This window comes from Triplophysa dalaica, chromosome 10 (genome assembly GCF_015846415.1).
Source record: "Triplophysa dalaica isolate WHDGS20190420 chromosome 10, ASM1584641v1, whole genome shotgun sequence".
Lineage (NCBI taxonomy): Eukaryota > Metazoa > Chordata > Actinopteri > Cypriniformes > Nemacheilidae > Triplophysa > Triplophysa dalaica.
Genome location: NC_079551.1, coordinates 17,218,372 through 17,239,075, shown reverse-complemented (window position 1 = coordinate 17,239,075; position 20,704 = coordinate 17,218,372). Strand labels below are relative to the sequence as shown.

The following is a 20,704-nucleotide window of genomic DNA, read 5'->3' as shown; positions in this document are numbered from 1 at the left end:
ACCCCAGTATGAGTATTTTGTGAGCTCACAGTATGAGTACACAGTGAGTGCGCTGTACGGTTACACCTTTATCTCGCTGTGACCTCACATTGTGACCACATCATGAGTGTCCTGGGAGCTCAGGCTGGGATCACTGTGAGATCAAATTGTTGACTGGGCATAGCATCATCCTCAAAAATAGTTTTTTGGTTTTTGAGTACTTATGTAAATATGTGTTTTTCAGAAAATAATGAATTCGATCCATTTTGAGATAACACCGTGAAGTAACAAAATGTGAAAAAAGTGAAGCGCTATGAAGACTTTCCGGTTGTACTGTGGTTGTCTTAGCATTGCCTGATTGGGCAGCGAGGCACGTGTCAGCAGCCTTTCAGAAACAACCAACCCCTTCGACCGAGGGGGCATTCTCCAAGGAAAACGTGATGTCAATGCATAAAATACAAATCGTACAGTAGACACCCAGCTAAATTTACATTTTACATTAACATTTACACAGTCAAAGCGTCTGCCAAATGCATAAATAGAAACCAAACCAAACCAAACCCATAATGCTCCTCTTTCATTGACATAATGCATTCTTGTCCCTCCCTAAACGCCAATACACCTGCCAAGTATGTTTATTCACATGAATGAAGTTACCAACATGTGTATGTTAAGGAGTTCTCAATGAGCTGGGCTGGTAAACAAAATATTTGATTGTATTTCTTTTTATGTACTTTTTAATGTATTATTTTTATATTATATTTTAATTGCATGCATTTTAATACTTCATTTATTTGTATTTACATTTTTTAATAAACACATTGTTTATAAACTCAATAAGTAATCATGTTAAATAATTGTGATTTTTGTCATCATCACGCAGCTCTTGCTGCAGGGTAGACACTTAACTCTAGTTAGGCTATGTAATGATAAAACAAGTCCTGCTGCATTTTAGCCAATCCAATTTCAGAAAACACCTGTTCCAGAGAATAGGAGGAGGGGCAAATTGCAATAATTTTCTAATGTTGAAATGCTGTTAGATTAGCTGCTGATTGACTAACACTTGGACATGGAGGTAAAAATCTCAAAAGAAAGTGTCTGGATGAAGTGAGTTACTTAAAATCATAATATGTATTCTTTAAATCTATAAATTGTGTAACTTGTAACTGTGTGGCTATAAAAAATATTACCTTGAAAAATCTAATATTTTAATCAACATTTTACATTGTTCTACAGAAGAAATATCATCCTGTAGATAGATCTGTAAAATTGACATAAAAATGTCATCCTTAAATGTGTTTCGTCAATCTTTGTTACATATTTGGGTTTTTAGTGAACCAGGATTTTTATCTAACACTGTTGGATATCTCAACGGCTCAAATTGTGCAAAATAGTGCTGGGCAGGTCTGACCAAAATGATTTTTTTTAAGGATTCTGATGGTTTATCGAGGCTTGTTTTAACTGACTGTTGTGCAACAACTAATGTCTGAAATATGAATACAACAAGTCAGTAGCGTAGACAGAAAAGAGACTCTGGGTGTGCATTTAAACAACTGGGTGTGCCACCTTTATTAACCGATTAGAGTGAAAAGAACCCAACTCTGCATATAATGTTACAGAATACACTGGGCTGATGTGTAAAACTAAACTCGCCACATATCCGTATAAACTATACACATTTTATATTTTATAAATGATCAAATATAACTTTTCATTACATTCAACAACAACAACAATGCCATAACACATAAACCATACCGTGAATAATGCCTCAAATTGGGAGATGGCTTGGCCTGACCTTGAATCATTCAATTATGTCATATGAGCTGCATTATCACTGATGTATTGCATTTACGTAATTTTTCTTTTTCATTCGAAATAGTCACAAACTTGTTAAATATGATACGACCATTCTGATATTCCGAGTGTCAAATATGTGTTTATGAATGTGTTTTATTGTTTAAACACTTTTATAATGATCGCGTTAGTTGAGTTAACAGTTATAAGGGGGCGCTGTCATGTTTGTTTGTGCCGCATTTACAGCACGTGACTTTAAATGTATGAAGCCTAAAATTAACATTATGTGATTGAAAACACTGCATAGTTGTGATATGTGATAGGATTGAGTAAGTCTGTCGTTGGCTCAGTGCCGGTGTTGTGCCTAATTTACACCCGCCGCCAGATTACGACTCTGATGGGGATTTGCTAATCCTAGCCCCTCTCCCACAACTAACCCTAAATCCAGAGGTAAATCATCAGTGGACGGGGGTCACACGGACCAAAGCTAAAACAGACACTCCGTCACGGAACGGACATTTGAGAGTGGAATAACTGGTTATGCAGGGGTGTCCAAAGTCAGTCCTGGACTAGAAAGCAGTCTAGAAACTTCCAAACAGGTGTGTTGAGCCAAGTTGGAGCTAAACTCTTTAGTACTGTGGCCCTCCAGGACCGACATTGGATACCCCTGAGTTGTAGCGTTGTTTTTTGGATTGTTATGTTTTTTCGAACTGTTATAGAAATGCTTGACTTAACATTGAAGAGTTTAAATTTTTTATTAAACTTTTTGTTTACTTTCTCTCTTAGATCCGACATAGTCCAGGACAGGGCATCACCCAGAAGTTACATTAAAAAAAGATTCATACTGCTAAGTGTGTTGGCATTTGTATTGTTGGCTGTTGTGAACATCTTTTATGTCTCTGAAATGCAGACTATGAACCCGATCGCTCTGTATAAAAATTTTGTCAAAAAGATACAGTCCAATTATATAGAAATAAAAGCTCCTCTCAATCTCCATCATGACAAGCAAATTCAACATACAGCCACCACACAACACACAAGAACCACACAAACTACCACAGTTGCTGTGACTAGTAACACAACCTCAGAACATTATCATGAAGCTTATCCACACAACTATCAATTCATCCTGGATGAACCTGATACATGTCTCAAGCAGAACCCATTTCTGGTTTTGATGGTCCCTGTGGCCCCCCAACAACTGGAGGCTAGGAAAGCCATCCGGAGCACTTGGGGGACAGAGACCAACGTCCAGGGAAAATCAGTTATGACTCTGTTCGTGGTGGGTTTGCCCGGTGGAGCTGATAGTAATAAAACACAACAAGAGTTAGAGGAAGAGAGCCGACAACATGGAGACCTACTGCAAAGCAACTTTATAGACACGTACATCAACCTGACCATCAAGACGATGGTGATTATGGACTGGTTGGCCACACGCTGCCCTCAAGCATCTTACGGCATGAAGATCGATTCTGACATGTTTTTAAACCTTGAGAATTTATTGACCCTTCTGTTGGACCCCAAAACACCCAAACAGAACTACATCACTGGCATGGTGATGTGGAACACACCTGTCATCAGAAACAAAGGCTCAAAATGGTACGTGCCAGTGGATCTTTACCCAGAACCAAACTACCCCACATACTTGCTGGGGATGGGATACGTTTTCTCCAATGATCTTCCCCCAAAATTAGTTGAGGTTTCTAAGGACATAAAGCCCTTCAACATCGAAGACGCATATGTGGGCGCTTGTATAAAGCGGTTAGGACTTGAACCCTCAAGTCCCCCAGATCCTTCTCAATTCAAAGCCTATTTGGGCAAATACCAACGTGAGGAGTGTCTGAGGGTCATCACAACAATCCTGAGTTCCCCTAAGCAGTTAATTGACATCTGGAATGATGTTAAGAGGTCTCTGTGAAAGGAATCAAGTTTCTGTTTGAAGAGGTCATTTATTGCTTGTCTGTACTGTACATTACTTAAATTTGTGCGAAGCCTCCAGGGGTAAGTTTTTGTCATTTTCAGAATATTTCTGTTTTTTAGTTACTTTAACAAAAACTAAATTTTTGAGACTCTTCATAATGTTAGATGAACAACATTCATGTGATTACGTCAACAATGTTGTTACACCTGAACGGGTCAGGAAATAAAAATTAAGCAAAAAAGATTTATGAGTCAATTGTGTAAATTAATACTGTACAGAAGGATTTTTCATTCTTTATGTACTTTTTAATGTATTATTTTTATATTATATTTTAATTGCATGCATTTTAATACTTCATTTATTTGTATTTATCATTTTTTAATAAATACATTGTTTCTAAAGTCAGTAAGTAATCGTATAATCAACACGCAGCTCTTGCAGCAGGGTAGACACTTAACTCTAGTTAGGCTATGTAACGATAAAACAAGTCCTGCTGCATTTTAGCCAATCCAATTTCAAAAAACACCTGTTCCAGAGAATAGGAGGAGGGGCAAATTGCAATAGAAGAGCACCCAGGGCCGGCCCGAGGCATAAGCGAACTAAGCGGCTGCCAGGGGGCCCCCCAATCGATTTTTTTACAATTTAATAACTTAAAACAAGTTATATAAATGAATTAATGAATAAATAAATTAATGAATGTGAATGAATAAATGAAATGAATAATTCAAGATAAGAAAATTCTGATTTGCCGACAACTGCTGCTGTGACTGCCAGCGGTTGAGTCATTCGCAATTGTGCTTAGAAACATTTCGCGTGCATTGACAATTCGCGCCGGCGCGCAAGTGCGTGTAATTAATAAATGAGAAGCCATGTCACAAAAAAGGATGTATCCCTCTGGTGCCGTAAAGAGAAAGAAGAAAAGGACAGAGGAGGAGAAGAAAGAGCAAGATAAAGGTATGTTTGCATGATTAGTGAAAATTGTGCTCACGTCACTTGAGGTAGCTGCTAGCCACGACTCGTGATCTTACATAAGCCCTCACCAGAGCTAACGTTAAATCCCCGCTATCAACAGTGAAATTTCACGCATTATTAATATACATTTATCTAGGTTTATTTCACGTATTGATAACAGACATCAGTTTAAGTTGGAGAAAACAGCCGAAGGGGAACTTAATCTTCTAAGTTAAATGGATGCCCCAGCTTTCCTGTAGCTCAGTGGTAAGAGCATTGCGTTAACAACGAAAGGTCGTGGGTTCGATCCTAGGTGATTGCAACTATGTAAAATGTATAGGATTAAGCAATATAAATTGCTGTGGATAAAAGCGTCTGCCAAATGCCTAAATGTAAATGTATTTAAAAGATTGCACATTTAATTTAAAATTATTTATTTCTTGTTTTGTGACAGTTTGTATTTAGAAGTTGAAGAGTAAAGTCTTTTAATTAAGTATTGTATTTAGTATTTTTATTCATTTATAATGTAAAATTATAGCGTGACATTTGTGTCAATAATCTTCAAGCACAGGTGACTCCGCTTGCTGGGAAAGGGCCCCCAAATCAAATTCTGCTTAGGGCCCCCAAGAGGCTCGGGCCGGCACTGAGAGCACCTATAATTTTCTAATGTTGAAATGCTGTTAGATTAGCTGCTGGTTGACTAACACTTGGACATGGAGGTAAAAATCTCAAAAGAAAGTGTCTGGATGAAGTGAGTTTTTTAAAATCATAATATGTATTCTTTAAATCTATAAATTTTGTAACTTGTAACTTTGTGGCTATAAAAAATATTACCTTGAAAAATCTAATATTTTAATCAACATTTTACATTGTTCTACAGAATAAATATCATCCTGTAGATAGATCTGTAAAATTGACATAAAGATTTCATCCTTAAATGTATTTCGCCAATCTTTGTAAAATATTCGGGTGTTTAGTGAACCAGGATTTTTATCTAACACTGTTGGATATCTCAACGGCTCAAATTATGCAAAATAGTGCTGGGCTGGTCTGACCAAAATGATTTTTTTAAGGATTCTGATGGTTTATCGAGGCTTGTTTTAACTGACTGTTGTGCAACAACTAATGTCTTAAACATGAATACAACAAGTCAGTAGCGTAGACAGAAAAGAGACTCTGGGTGTGCATTTAAACAACTGGGTGTGCCACCTTTATTAACCGTGAAAAGAATATTATTCTTTATTAGAGTGAAAAGAACCCAACTCTGCATATAATGTTACCGAATACACTGGGCTGATGTGTAAAACTTAACTCGCCACATATCCATATGAACTATATACATTTTATATTTTATAAATGATCAAATATAACTTTTCATTACATTCAACAACAATGCCATAACACATAAACCGTACCGTGAATAATGCCTCAAATTGGCAGACGGCTTGGCCTGACCTTGAATTATTCAATTATGTCATATGGGTTAAGTGTTTCCGTGAGCTCTCGTTCAAACGTAACATTAGGCCTTGTGTGCGGCTATCCATGAAGCCGGGTTTTTTGCAAAAAAAAACTAAGCAGGGATCTCTGTGACATATTGCTAGATAGCAACGTTCAGTCAAGGACTCTATGCAAGCGGCAAACTTCTCCCAGGGTGCTAGGGTGGGGTCACGAATGCTTTTTTTACCAAAATAATTAAGATGAACAAATGTTGTAAGTAAACAACAATAGCACGAGTATACATTTTTTTACATACCCTTCCACACGAAAGTTTAAAAAAATTCCCAGGCGTGAGTTTTTTTTCAAGGCAACCGTTAGAACGTATCACTTTAATATTTTCATGGCGATGCGGTACTGCTTATCATGTGACAAACACACAGCTGCATTATGACTGATGATGGAGATGGTGGTCTAGTGGGTTAAACCACTGAACTGGTAAATCAAAGGTTGCTGGTTCAATCCCAGCAGCCACCACCAGTGTGTCCTTGAGCAAGACACTTTACTCCATGTTGCTCCAGGGGGGTTGTCCCTGTAATAAGTGCACTGTAAGTCGCTTTGGATAAAAGCGACTGCCAAATGACCAAATGTAAATGTAATGTATTGCATTTACGTAATTTTTCTTTTTCATTCGAAATATTAACAAACTTTTTAAATATGATACGACCTATCTGATATTCCGATTGTCAAATATGTGTTTATGAATGTGTTTAATGGTTTAAACACTTTTATAATGATCGAGTTAGTTGAGTTAACAGTTATAAGGGGGCGCTGTCATGTTTGTTTGTGCCGCATTTACAGCACGTGACTTTAAATGTATGAAGCCTAAAATAAACATTATGTGATTAAAAACACTGCATATTTGTTATGTGTGAGAGGATTGATTAAGTCTGTCTCTGGTTCAGTGCCAGTGTTGTGCCTAATTTACACCCGCCGCCAGATTACGACTCTGATGGGGATTTGCTAATCCTAGCCCCTCTCCCACAACTAACCCTAAATCCAGAGGTAAATCATCAGTGGACGGGGGTCACACGGACCAAAACAAAAACAGACACTCCGTCACGGAACGGACATTTGAGAGTGGAATAACTGGTTATGCAGGGGTGTCCAAAGTCAGTCCTGAACTAGAAAGCAGTCAGGAAACTTCCAAACAGGTGTGATGAGCCAAGTTGGAGCTAAACTCTTTAGTACTGTGGCCCTCCAGGACTGACATTGGATACCCATGAGTTATAGCGTTGTTTTTTGGACTGTTATGTTTTTTCGAACTGTTATAGAAATGCTTGACTTAACATTGAAGAGTTTACATTTTTTATTAAACTTTTTGTTTACTTTCTCTCTTAGATCCGACATAGTCCAGGACAGGGTATCATGCAGAAGTAACATTAAAAAAAGATTCATACTGCTAAGTGTGTTGGCATTTGTATTGTTGGCTGTTGTGAACATCTTTTATGTCTCTCAAATGCCGACTATGAACCCGATCGCTCTGTATAAAAATTTGGTCAAAAAGATACAGTCCAATTATATAGAAATAAAAGCTCCTCTCAATCTCCATCATGACAAGCAAATTCAACATACAGCCACCACACAACACACAAGAACCACACAAACTACTACAGTTGCTGTGACTAGTAACACAACCTCAGAACATTATCATGAAGCTTATCCACACAACTATCAATTCATCCTGGATGAACCTGATAGATGTCTCAAGCAGAACCCATTTCTGGTTTTGGTGGTCCCTGTGGCCCCCCAACAACTGGAGGCTAGGTAAGCCATCCGGAGCACTTGGGGGACACAGACCAATGTCCAGGGAAAATCAGTTATGACTCTGTTCGTGGTGGGTTTGCCCGGTGGAGCTGATAGTAATAAAACACAACAAGAGTTAGAGGAAGAGAGCCGACAACATGGAGACCTACTGCAAAGCAACTTTATAGACACGTACATCAACCTGACCATCAAGACGATGGTGATTATGGACTGGTTGGCCACACGCTGCCCTCAAGCGTCTTACGGCATGAAGATCGATTCTGACATGTTTTTAAACCTTGAGAATTTAATGACCCTTCTGTTGGACCCCAAAACACCCAAACAGAACTACATCACAGGCATGGTGATGTGGAACACACCTGTCATCAGAAACAAAGGCTCAAAATGGTACGTGCCAGTGGATCTTTACCCAGAACCAAACTACCCCACATACTTGCTGGGGATGGGATATGTTTTCTCCAATGATCTTCCCCAAAATTAGTTGAGGTTTCTAAGGACATAAAGCCCTTCAACATCGAAGACGCATATGTGGGCGCTTGTATAAAGCGGTTAGGACTTGAACCCTCAAGTCCCCCAGATCCTTCTCAATTCAAAGCCTATCTGGGCAAATACCAACGTGAGGAGTGTCTGAGGGTCATCACAACAATCCTGAGTTCCCCTAAGCAGTTAATTGACATCTGGAATGATGTTAAGAGGTCTCTGTGAAAGGAATCAAGTTTCTGTTTGAAGAGGTCATTTAATGCTCGTCTGTACTGTGCATTACTTAAATTTGTGCGAAGCCTCCAGGGGTAAGTTTTTGTCATTTTTTCAGAATATTTCTGTTTTTTAGTTACTTTAGCAAAGACCCAATTTTTGAGACTCTTCATAATGTTAGATGAACAACATTCATGCGATTAAGTCAACAATGTTGTTACACCTGAACGGGTCAGGAAATAAAAATTAAGCAAAAAAGATTTATGAGTCAATAGTGTAAAGTATTACTGTACAAAGGATTTTTCATCCTTATCAGCATTCAACAATTCAAATTGATTTTCTTACATTTTGATATTCAACGTTTCTTATGTCCTCCTTTTGCTTTTTGATTAATTGCAAAAGAAAAAATAGCTACTTTTTAAATATTCAAGCACTCTGCACCATATAACACGTTATCACCAGAACCAGAACATTAAAGTTTTTATTTTCTATGAACAAAAAACAAAACAGGAAATACTTATGACTAAAAGCAGAACTAAACACTTCCCACGAGGGGGAACAAACTGAAGAATTGAAAACAAACAAAATCCAAACACTTCTTAAAAGAGGGTGGAACAAGGCTAAGATAGAGTTACAATACGATAACCGTTAAACAACATGAATTGGCAAAAACATTCCGACAAGGAACACAGAAATAAAATGGATTTAAGAAGGAAACAACTAACGAGGGAATAATTACAAAAGGGAGGGGACAGATATTAGACACCTAAGGGCAAGATACGGGAGACAGAAAAGGCGGGGCTGAGAGACGACAGGTGTGAGACGAAAGCAGGACACCTGTCGTCTCTCAGCTCCGCCCTTTCTGTCTCCCGTATCGTAGCACACATTATTAGGCTGTGACCACAGTATGAGCACATGAGTAGCCTGTGACCACAGTTTGAGCACACCGTGAGTGCGCTGTGAGGTTACACTTTTAGTTCGCTTTGACTTCACATTGTGACCCCAGTATGAGTATTTTGTGAGCTCACAGTATGAGTACACAGTGAGTGCGCTGTAAGGTTACACTTTTATCTCGCTGTGACCTCACATTGTGACCACATCATATGAGTGTCCTGGGAGCTCAGGCTGGGATCACTGTGAGATCAAATTGTTGACTGGGCGTAGCATCATACTCAAAAATACTTAAGGCTGTTACTATTTATGTACATGTTCAAACCATTTTGAGATAACACCGTGAAGTAACAAAATGTGAAAAAAGTGAAGGGCTATGAATACTTTCCGGATGCACTGTGGTTGTCTTAGCATTGCCTGATTGGGCAGCGGGGCACATGTCAGCTGCCTTTCAGACACAACCAACCCCTTCGACTGAGGGGGCATTCTCCAAGGAAAACGTGATGTCAATGCATTAAATATAAATCGTAAAGTAGACACCCAGCTAAATATACATTTTACATTAACATTTATACATAGTCAAAGCGTCTGCCAAATGCATAAATAGAAACAGAAATAAACCCATAATGCTCCTCTTTCATTGACATAATGCATTCTTGTCCCTCCCTAAACGCCAATACACCTGCCAAGTATGTTTATTCACATAAAGGAAGTTACTAACATGTGTATGTTAAGGAGTTCTCAATGAGCTGGGCTGGTAAACAAAATATTTGATCGTATTTCTTTTTACGTACTTTTTAATGTATTATATTTATATGTTCTTTTTATTGTATGCATTTAATTACTTTATTTATTTTCTATTTATCATTTTTTAATAAACACATTGTTTATAAACTCAATAAGTAAATGTTAAATAATTGTGATTTTTGTCATCATCACTCAGCTCTTGCTGCAGGGTAGACACTTAACTCTAGTTAGGCTATGTAATGATAAAACAAGTCCTGCTGCCTTTTAGCCAATCCAATTTCAAAAAACACCTGTTCCAGAGAATAGGAGGAGGGGCAAATTGCAATAGAAGAGCACCTATAATTTTCTAATGTTGAAATGCTGTTAGATTAGCTGCTGGTTGACTAACACTTGGACATGGAGGTAAAAATCTCAAAAGAAAGTGCCTGGATGAAGTGAGTTACTTAAAATCATAATATGAATTCTTTAAATCTATCAATTCATCTATAATTGTAGATTATAAATAATTAGCTATTAGTTAAATAGTGTAATGAGAAAGAAATTTTGTAACTTGTAACTTTGTGGCTATAAAAAATATTACCTTGAAAAATCTAATATTTTAATCAACATTTTACATTGTTCTACAGAAGAAATATCATCCTGTAGATAGATCTGTAAAATTGACATAAAGATTTCATCCTTAAATGTGTTTCGCCAATCTTTGTTACATATTCGGGTTTTTAGTGAACCAGGATTTTTATCTAACACTGTTGGATATCTCAACGGCTCAAATTATGCAAAATAGTGCTGGGCTGGTCTGACCAAAATGATTTTTTTAAGGATTCTGATGGTTTATCGAGGCTTGTTACAACTGACTGTTGTGCAACAACTAATGTCTGAAATATGAATACAACAAGTCAGTAGCGTAGACAGAAAAGAGACTCTGGGTGTGCATTTAAACAACTGGGTGTGCCACCTTTATTAACCGTGAAAAGAATATTATTCTTTATTAGAGTGAAAATAACCCAACTCTGAATATAATGTTACAGAATACACTGGGCTGATGTGTAAAACTTAACTCGCCACATATCCATATGAACTATATACAGTTTATATTTTATAAATGATCAAATATAACTTTTCATTACATTCAACAACAACAACAATGCCATAACACATAAACCGTACCGTGAATAATGCCTCAAATTGGCAGACGGCTTGGCCTGACCTTGAATTATTCAATTATGTCATATGGGTCCAGTGTTTTCGTGAGCTCTCGTTCAAACGTAACATTAGGCCTTGTGTCCGGCTATCCATGAAGCTGGGTTTTTTGCTAAAAAAAATTAAGCAGGGATCTCTGCGACATATTGCTAGCTAGCAACGTTCAGTCAAGGACTCTATGCAAGCGGCAAACTTCTCCCAGCCTGCTAGGGTGGGATCAGGTGAGTCAGTTCGTGTTTGCAGAATGCAGATTGGTTGACTGTCCGAATGCTTTTTTTACAAAAATAATTAAAATGAATAAATGTTGTAAGTAAACAACAATAGCACGAGTAGACATTTTTTTTATTAAAACCCTACCACACGAAAGTTTAAAAAAAATGGCGTGAGTTTTTTTTCAAGGCAACCGTTAGATCGTATCACTTTAATATTTTCATGGCGACGCGGTACTGCTTATCATGTGATAGACACACAGCTGCATTATGGCTGATGTATTGCATTTACGTAATTTTTCTTTTTCATTCGAAATATTCACAAACTTGTTAAATATGATATGAACTATCTGATATTCGACTGTCAAATATGTGTTTATGAATGTATTTTGTTGATTAAACACTTTTATAATGATCGCGTTAGTTGAGTTAACAGTTATAAGGGGGCGCTGTCATGTTTGTTTGTGCCGCATTTACAGCACGTGACTTTAAATGTATGAAGCCTAAAATAAACATTATGTGATTGAAAACACTGCATAGTTGTGATATGTGATAGGATTGAGTAAGTCTGTCTCTGGCTCAGTGCCGGTGTTGTGCCTAATTTACACCCGCCGCCAGATTACGACTCCCCTCTTAGACTTTGATTGGGATTCGCTAATCCTAGCCCCTCTCCCACAACTAACCCTAAATCCTAACCCCCCCACACCCAACCCTAACAACTAATGTTAGTGGGGAATAGGGGAGTTGTAATCTGGCAGGGAGTCCAAATTCGGCACCACACCGGCAAAAAGCGCAGAATATTCTAATCAAACAGGTGTGATCGTAAACGCGCCAAAGGGTTAATTTAAAATTGATAAAAAAATCTGCATTTATTTTTAGCCAAAGTGTGCCAGGGTGTGCCGTTGCCACCCAAAGTGGCTACACCACTCCGAAAAGTAATCGGTTGTATTCATAAGGGATGTGCTGTGAGGAAATTTCCACATTTTTTTTTTATTATTAACATTATTCCTTATTAAAAACTTGCTAACCTGCTAAGACAAAATAAACAACCCTTCTTTTAAAATGAATGCTTTGTTTGTGGTTATTATTGTTTTTAATAAAAACAATATGAAATATTGTTGCTTAAATTCAACATAAACTTCTCTAAAACTCAAAAATATTTGAGTTTTGCCAATTTATCCGGGTTTAAAGTGTAGAAAATTAATCCGAGGAGTCAATGAAGCCCTGAGTCACGCGAGGTATGCATTTAAGGGTTAAGAGTTTAGATGATACTCCTTTTAGTGAAGTTAAAGAAGCTGTATTTAACATTTACACCTTCAAAATTCCAACGTTCAAAATATTGGTGAGGGTTTCTCCCAGCCCCTCCTCAGACTCTTTGTCACAGGAGTTGCCAGACACTTACAGGAGTGTAATGGAAAGCATAAACTCTTACACTGTAAGTTTATCTGATCATTTATACGTTTGGAGTGGTTTTGTTGTTTGCAAATACAACTCAGTCAGCAGCTCGTTTCAGAGGTAAATCATCAGTGAGCGGGGTCATACGGACCAAAACAAAAACAGACACTCCGTCACGGAACGGACATTTGAGAGTGGAATAACTGGTTATGCAGGGGTGTCCAAAGTCAGTCCTGGACTAGAAAGCAGTCTAGAAACTTCCAAACAGGTGTGATGAGCCAAGTTGGAGCTAAACTCTTTAGTACTGTGGCCCTCCAGGACTGACATTGGATACCCCTGAGTTATAGCGTTGTTTTTTGGACTGTTATGTTTTTTCGAACTGTTATAGAAATGCTTGACTTAACATTGAAGAGTTTACATTTTTATTAAACTTTTTGTTTACTTTCTCTCTTAGATCCGAGATAGTCCAGGACAGGGTATCATGCAGAAGTTACATTAAAAAAAGATTCATACTGCTAAGTGTGTTGGCATTTGTATTGTTGGCTGTTGTGAACATCTTTTATGTCTCTCAAATGCCGACTATGAACCCGATCGCTCTGTATAAAAATTTGGTCAAAAAGATACAGTCCAATTATATAGAAATAAAAGCTCCTCTCAATCTCCATCATGACAAGCAAGTTCAACATACAGCCACCACACAACACACAAGAACCACACAAACTACCACAGTTGCTGTGACAAGTAACACAACCTCAGAACATTATCATGAAGCTTATCCACACAACTATCAATTCATCCTGGATGAACCTGATACATGTCTCAAGCAGAACCCATTTCTGGTTTTGATGGTCCCTGTGGCCCCCCAACAACTGGAGGCTAGGAAAGCCATCCGGAGCACTTGGGGGACACAGACCAATGTCCAGGGAAAATCAGTTATGACTCTGTTCGTGGTGGGTTTGCCCGGTGGAGCTGATAGTAATAAAACACAACAAGAGTTAGAGGAAGAGAGCCGACAACATGGAGACCTACTGCAAAGCAACTTTATGGACACGTACATCAACTTGACCATCAAGACGATGGTGATTATGGACTGGTTGGCCACACGCTGCCCTCAAGCATCTTACGGCATGAAGATCGATTCTGACATGTTTTTAAACCTTGAGAATTTAATGACCCTTCTGTTGGACCCCAAAACACCCAAACAGAACTACATCACAGGCATGGTGATGTGGAACCGACCTGTTGTCAGAAGCAAAAACTCAAAATGGTACGTGCCAGTGGATCTTTACCCAGAACCAAACTACCCCACATACTTGCTGGGGATGGGATATGTTTTCTCCAATGATCTTCCCCCAAAATTAGTTGAGGTTTCTAAGGACATAAAGCCCTTCAACATCGAAGACGCATATGTGGGCGCTTGTATAAAGCGGTTAGGACTTGAACCCTCAAGTCCCCCAGATCCTTCTCAATTCAAAGCCTATTTGGGCAAATACCAACGTGAGGAGTGTCTGAGGGTCATCACAACAATCCTGAGTTCTCCTAAGCAGTTAATTGACATCTGGAATGATGTTAAGAGGTCTGTGTGAAAGGAATCAAGCTTCTGTTTGAAGAGGTCATTTAATGCTTGTCTGTACTGTACATTACTTAAATTTGTGCGAAGCCTCCAGGGGTAAGTGTTACCACTGGGGTAAGAGAGTTTGTCATTTTTTCAGAATATTTCTGTTTTTTAGTTACTTTAGCAAAGACCCAATTTTTGAGACTCTTCATAATGTTAAATGAACAACATTCATGTGATTACGTCAACAATGTTGTTATGCCTGAACGGGTCAGGAAATAAAAATTAAGCAAAAAAGATTTATGAGTCAATTGTGTAAATTACTGTACAAAGGATTTTTCATCCTTATCAGCATTCAACAATTCAAATTGATTTTCTTACATTTTGATATTCAACGTTTCTTATGTCCTCCTTTTGCTTTTTGATTACTTGCAAAAGAAAAAATAGCTACTTCTTAAATATTCAAGCACTCTGCACCATTATGTTTAACACGTTATCACCAGAACCAGAACATTAAAGTTTTTATTTTCTATGAACAAAAAACAAAACAGGAAATACTTATTATAAAACTAAACACTTCCCACGAGGCGGAACAAACTGAAGAATTAAAAAACAAACAAAATCCAAACACTTCTTAAAAGAGGGTGGAACAAGGCTAAGAGTTACAATACGATAACCGTTAAACAACATGAATTGGCAAAAACAATCCGGCAATGAACACAGAAACAAAAGGGATTTAAATAGGAAACAACTACAGAGGAAATAATTGAATTTTCACTTTTGTCCACCTTGAGGTATCAGACTTATAATTTGATTTGGTCTCATGTTAATGTATGTTTGCTGTTTTGCTTGTGCTCCATCATTATATTTCCCTAAAAAGCTAATGTGGAAATTTGTCTCATTTAGTGTGATTTGTTTTCTTTTCAACCTTTATGTATCCGTCGTTCTTTAATGTCAATGAGTGAGTAAAGTTTTATTTGAATAATGGCATGGTCCGATTAACAGAACGGAAAGCGTATTTAAAGTCTGTCATGGCCATGGGAAGAGGGATAAATGGACGGTGATGTTTTGCATATATAGGTAAACATGGTGCTGTTTCACTAAATGTGAATAAAAGTCAAAAGTTATGATTGTCTTTTACTGTGTCCACAATCTACACTGTGAAACCGGTTACATTTGCAGCGTTTATTGGCACTGCTATCTGAGACATCGGCCAAAATAAACATGAAAACTCTGTCTGTATCACCTAACCAGTTCTCATTCAAGATGGGTCAAGTGAAACATGGCCAAGTTTCACAGCCATTAACCCTTAACCAACCTCCACGCGTTATAATTCACGTGACAAGGCCCTACAATAAAACATTTTCCAATCAGTGATAACTTGGTTGGTTCCGTCTTGAAAAGGACTTTCTACTGCAATACTGCAATCTTTTTAAAACTCAAACTGGGATTGAGGAGACCACCATCTAAACATCTAAATTCAGTCCTTTTTTGAAGTTCTTCCATGTTTTCACAAGGTCACGGCTAAACATTCGCCTTGAGTTTTGCATGCCATGCAAACAATGCTGCTAAGCTGACCATGAAGTTGCCAGGCACTAATAATGATCTAAAAGTCATTCACATGAAGTCATTCACATGAACCATTGTCTGTCATATTCTTGTGTTGTTTGTAAATTACCATCAAAAACTAAAATATGGCCAAATGAGTCTGATGGACTGGAAATACAACAGTTTTTAGTAGCAAAGTGAGTCCAAATAAGCGACACCAGATGGTTTTTAAAAGAGCCAATGGGTCAAGAGCAAGAAAGAAAGACTACCTCACTCCCTGGAGGAGGAGCTGACAGGTGGCAGATGAGACTTATGGTGAATTCTGGACGGATATGTATCTCTCTTACTTCCAGAGAAAGATAAGGTATGTAAACATTGTAAAAGTATCAAGTCCAATGGCTTTGAGGAACTTTGAGTAGATGACCGTCTGTAATAATCTGTGATTTTAGTAAAGATTAAAATTTGCATTAGGAATATGTACTACGATTTTGTTCTAGAGCATTCAATTCTCTCGGCACAATGGCCGAAATCAAAGCATTTGTTTATTTACTTCAATGGTGCAACGCAATTTGTTAACTAATAATCATCTTAGGAAGTTCATATTTAAGGGAATAGTTCACTAAAAAATGAAATTCTATGATCCCTCACCATCATGTTGCTTAAAAGCTGTATATGGCTCGTGTATTTGGAAGATATTATGACAAGTGTCTTAATGGTTTTGTGTCCATACAATGGAAGTCAATGGGGTCTGGTTACGAGCATTATTTACGTTATTATTTACGTTATTATTTATTCATTTTTGTTTTGAAGAAGAAAGTCAGGTTTGGAATGAGATTATTGAGAGTAAAGGATTAAAGAATTTTTTATTTTATATCTCTTTATAGGGATCCATTAAGGAAGCCCAATTTAAGTTTCTCAAAGAACTAAATCGGTCTCTAGAAGTTCTCTGGATAATCCATTGTGCTATCCAAAGAACCCTAAATGGGATCTTAAGAATCTTTTGATAATTACGGCCAGAACGGGACGCAGTAAATAAGTCATACATTTGATGACTAATAATTTAGTACACAGAAGTTCATAATCGTTCATAATCGTTTAAAAGATGTAACTGATGTTTTGCAGACAGATGCTCTACAAGACTTGGCTACTGGTCAGTCTCCTGATTCTGGGAAATGTTTTACTCCTGTGTTTCACCATTGTTACCCTTGAAAAAAGAAAGCTGTGGAGGTTGCCGAAAAAAGTAGGGTACTACCATGTTGCTTACCCCCAAAAATACACATTCATCATGGACCAGCCTGAGAAGTGCGAAGATTATAAGCCCTTCATGGTGGTCGTCGTGCCTGTGGCCCCCGGGAACTTTGAAGCACGTGACGCCATCAGAAAGACGTGGGGAAGTGAGGAGTTGGTCAGGGACAAGGTGGTCCTGGTTCTGTTTCTTCTGGGCTCACAGAGTGGAACCGATGAGACATTGCAGAACCAACTTCAAATAGAAAACCAGCGGTACCAAGACCTGCTGCAGAGTAACTTCAGGGACTCGTATAGGAATTTAACAATTAAAACCATGGTAATGATGGAATGGCTGAGCACAAAGTGTCCGCAGGCATCTTACGCCGTAAAGGTGGACGCAGACGTCATCCTCAACATCAAAAACCTTATCAACATGCTTGTAAATCTGAAAACACTGCAAAGGAACTACATCACTGGCCTCATATTGTCAGGCAACAGCGTCCTGAGAGATCCAGCCAGCAAGTTTTATCTCCCTCACGATGTCTATCCCAGATCCCGATTTCCTCCATATCCTGTGGGCATGTGTTACATCTTTTCAATGGACCTACCAGAGAAGATTGTACGTGTTTCGCTGCACATCAGACCCATATTTATAGAGGATGCGTATCTCGGCATGTGTCTAAAGCGTTTGGGTATTATCCCTAAAAAACCACCAAATATGCGTCAGTTTGTCGTCAAACCACTTCAGTACAATCGCTGTTTATATTCCAGACTTATAGCAATACTTACATACAACTCGACTCAGCTGACTTCCTATTGGACAGACATCCACTCCACCAGCACACCCTGCTGACGTTCTGGATGCAAAATATTGAATTTGCATGTTGTTGAAAGAAAGAAAAAAGTATTTTTAGTTCAAGGCTCAGGTTACAGAACCATATATGTCCGTTTCACCTGGTATTATCCATTATTTGATCAAAAGTGATCAGGTGAGACACTTATATGTTTATGTATAGTAAGCATCTAAAAATGCATCTTGTGTGATCACCTATGCATACATTTTAAAGGCACCACATACAGTTTCACAGTGTATTACTATATGTCTATAAACCAGTCGAGGGTGAATTTCATTGGAAATGCCGTAAGTTGATTTATGATTGAATCTCATGGATGTCAATACCAGGTTTAAACGGGGCTTTGTGTGTGCTTGTGTGGATTCTTAGGTAAATTTGCATGCTGAACTAAGGAGATGCCCTGTTCCTAAAGAAACAATAACACAACTTTGATATGTAAAACACCTCTATGTAGAATTTACATTTCTATATATTACTATATGACCGATGGGACCATATGGTACTGTTTCACTAAATGTGAATAAAAGTCAAAAGTTATGATTGTCTTTTACTGTGTCCACAATCTACACTGTGAAACCGGTTACATTTGCAGCGTTTATTGGCACTGCTATCTGAGACGATGGCCAAAATAAACATGAAAACTCTGTCTGTATCACCTAACCAGTTCTCATTCAAGATGGATCAAGTGAAACAATAAATACAATAAAACATTTTCCAATCAGTGATAACTTGGTTGGTTCCGTCTTGAAAAGGACTTCCTACTGCAATACTGCAATCTTTTTAAAACTCAAACTGGGATTGAGGAGACCACCATCTAAACATCTAAATTCAGTCCTTTTTTGAAGTTCTTCCATGTTTTCACAAGGTCACGGCAAAACATTCGCCTTGAGTTTTGCATGCCATGCAAACAATGCTGCTAAGCTGACCATGAAGTTGCCAGGCGTAACTACCTGAGAAATATCAGTTTGTTTAAATACTTCTAAAGTAATAGGCAGTTATAGAAGTCATTCACATGAACCATTGTCTGTCATATTCTTGTGTTGTTTTTTAACTTACCATCAAAAACAAAAATATGGCCAAATGAGTCACTGATGGACTGGAAATACAACAGTTTTAGTACTCTGCAGCTTGAGCCGAATTTTAGTCTAAAACAAAATCCACTTCAGTGGTGTGTTTGACAGAGTTTTGTGATCGATCAAACCCCTCAGGTGCCTATTATGAATCGCGCAGTCAGGTATCCACGGTCTACAAAAGTTAATCAGTCCAAGGAAGCTTTGGAGCTGCTGCACTGTTCGTGGGGACTTAACATTTCTGATCAGCTGGACCCTGTCTTTGGATATTGCTCTGAGACCCTGCATCAGCACATGTTCCAAATAGGTCACCTTAGTTTTGACCCATTGCGGTTTCTCTTTCGATGCTTTAAGCAAGTTGCAGCTAGTAAATTGCAAATAATTAAAGATGCTTTCTCACTGTCCTCCTCTGTCTCCCCTGACACGAGGATGTCATCTGCAAACTGAAGCACACACACTGTTGAAGGCAAATCAGTCATTTTGGCCAAAGTTCTGTGGACTTCTGCAGAAAAAACAGCAGGTGAGTCCGTATATCCCTGTGCAAGGCGTTTCCACGATTATTGTTGCCCTTTAAATGTAAAAGCTAACAAAGGCTGAGTCTCTGGGTGTGGTATAGAGAAAAAAGCTGCACACAAATCAATTACTGTAAAATACTTATGCGTGTATGTTACAGAACAGTCAGAACATCAGGTACAATTGGTGCGAGTGGTATGATTAACTGATTAACTACTCGCAAATCTTGAGTTAATAGCCAAGTTTTCCCATCGGCTTTCATCAACAGGATTAATTGGTGTGTTGTATGGTCCCGCTGAAGCCGTCTGCTAATATTGATAAAACTGCTCACTTTAGTCAAATCTGCTTTAAAGGGCGCTCATCGGCAGTGGCTCCTCTCATCTGGCATTGACACTGAATTCACGGGTTCTCTTGCGCTGCTTTATCTCTTTACGATATTGCAGTTCATCGCAATCCCATCTTTGGTATCTGTCACAACTTTTAATAGCTTTCTTTGAATGACACTTTTGACAAGAGCACTGTTCAGGCTCTTCCAGCCTTGGGGTAGAACCATGATAGTATCACGTGTTTTGTGTGAGAAGGACATGGCAAGGCTTTGATATTGGCTGTCATGCGCCTTCTTGTGTCTCGTCTATGGCCCCGCCCCTCTCGTTCCTCGTCAGCTTTCCCTGAGTGCTTAATCCCCAGCACCTGTTACTTGTGAATTATCCTTTGTATGTCTCCCTTTAAAACATCCTCGTGTTCATTGTCCTGTGCTCGTTCATTGTGGATATACCTGTATGGTCTCCCTTGGCTGTGTGATATATTAGATTTTTGCTGTTCCTGAATGTGTATCCTTAGACCTTGTTCCTTGTTCCTGTTTCATTGTCAAGTAAGTGTTAGTTTAGTGTTTG

The 20,704-nt window shown here is 38.3% G+C and overlaps 3 protein-coding genes and 1 pseudogene across 3 annotated transcripts; all 4 read left to right on the top strand.

Annotated features, from left to right (window-relative positions):
• Positions 1-1,042: 1,042 nt before the first annotated feature.
• LOC130430591 (beta-1,3-galactosyltransferase 1-like) lies at positions 1,043-3,763 on the top strand. The gene is made up of 2 exons (XM_056759736.1): positions 1,043-1,086; positions 2,563-3,763. The coding sequence occupies exons 1-2, from the start codon at positions 1,049-1,051 to the stop codon at positions 3,692-3,694; spliced, it is 1,170 nt and encodes a 389-aa protein (XP_056615714.1). The 5' UTR covers positions 1,043-1,048; the 3' UTR covers positions 3,695-3,763.
• A 3,847-nt stretch (positions 3,764-7,610) lies between these two features.
• Positions 7,611-8,614, top strand: LOC130430674 (beta-1,3-galactosyltransferase 2-like; annotated as a pseudogene).
• A 1,991-nt stretch (positions 8,615-10,605) lies between these two features.
• On the top strand, positions 10,606-14,778 carry LOC130430592 (beta-1,3-galactosyltransferase 1-like). The gene is made up of 2 exons (XM_056759737.1): positions 10,606-10,674; positions 13,499-14,778. Exons 1-2 carry the CDS (start codon positions 10,637-10,639, stop codon positions 14,628-14,630), a joined length of 1,170 nt encoding a protein of 389 aa, XP_056615715.1. The 5' UTR covers positions 10,606-10,636; the 3' UTR covers positions 14,631-14,778.
• A 1,593-nt stretch (positions 14,779-16,371) lies between these two features.
• Positions 16,372-18,712, top strand: LOC130430596 (beta-1,3-galactosyltransferase 2-like). Its single transcript, XM_056759740.1, has 2 exons — positions 16,372-16,511; positions 17,270-18,712. The coding sequence occupies exons 1-2, from the start codon at positions 16,480-16,482 to the stop codon at positions 18,225-18,227; spliced, it is 990 nt and encodes a 329-aa protein (XP_056615718.1). The 5' UTR covers positions 16,372-16,479; the 3' UTR covers positions 18,228-18,712.
• The last annotated feature ends 1,992 nt before the right edge of the window (positions 18,713-20,704 follow it).

Excerpts from the sequence above, each read along its gene's own strand:
- LOC130430591 (XM_056759736.1), top strand. The coding sequence starts at position 1,049 with ATGGAGGTAAAAATCTCAAAAGAAAGTGTCTGGATGAA. Across the intron at positions 1,087-2,562 it reads AAAGAAAGTGTCTGGATGAA|ATCCGACATAGTCCAGGACA; the intron begins GTGAGTTACTTA and ends TTTCTCTCTTAG.
- LOC130430596 (XM_056759740.1), top strand. The coding sequence starts at position 16,480 with ATGTATCTCTCTTACTTCCAGAGAAAGATAAG. Across the intron at positions 16,512-17,269 it reads TACTTCCAGAGAAAGATAAG|ACAGATGCTCTACAAGACTT; the intron begins GTATGTAAACAT and ends GATGTTTTGCAG.
- LOC130430592 (XM_056759737.1), top strand. The coding sequence starts at position 10,637 with ATGGAGGTAAAAATCTCAAAAGAAAGTGCCTGGATGAA. Across the intron at positions 10,675-13,498 it reads AAAGAAAGTGCCTGGATGAA|ATCCGAGATAGTCCAGGACA; the intron begins GTGAGTTACTTA and ends TTTCTCTCTTAG.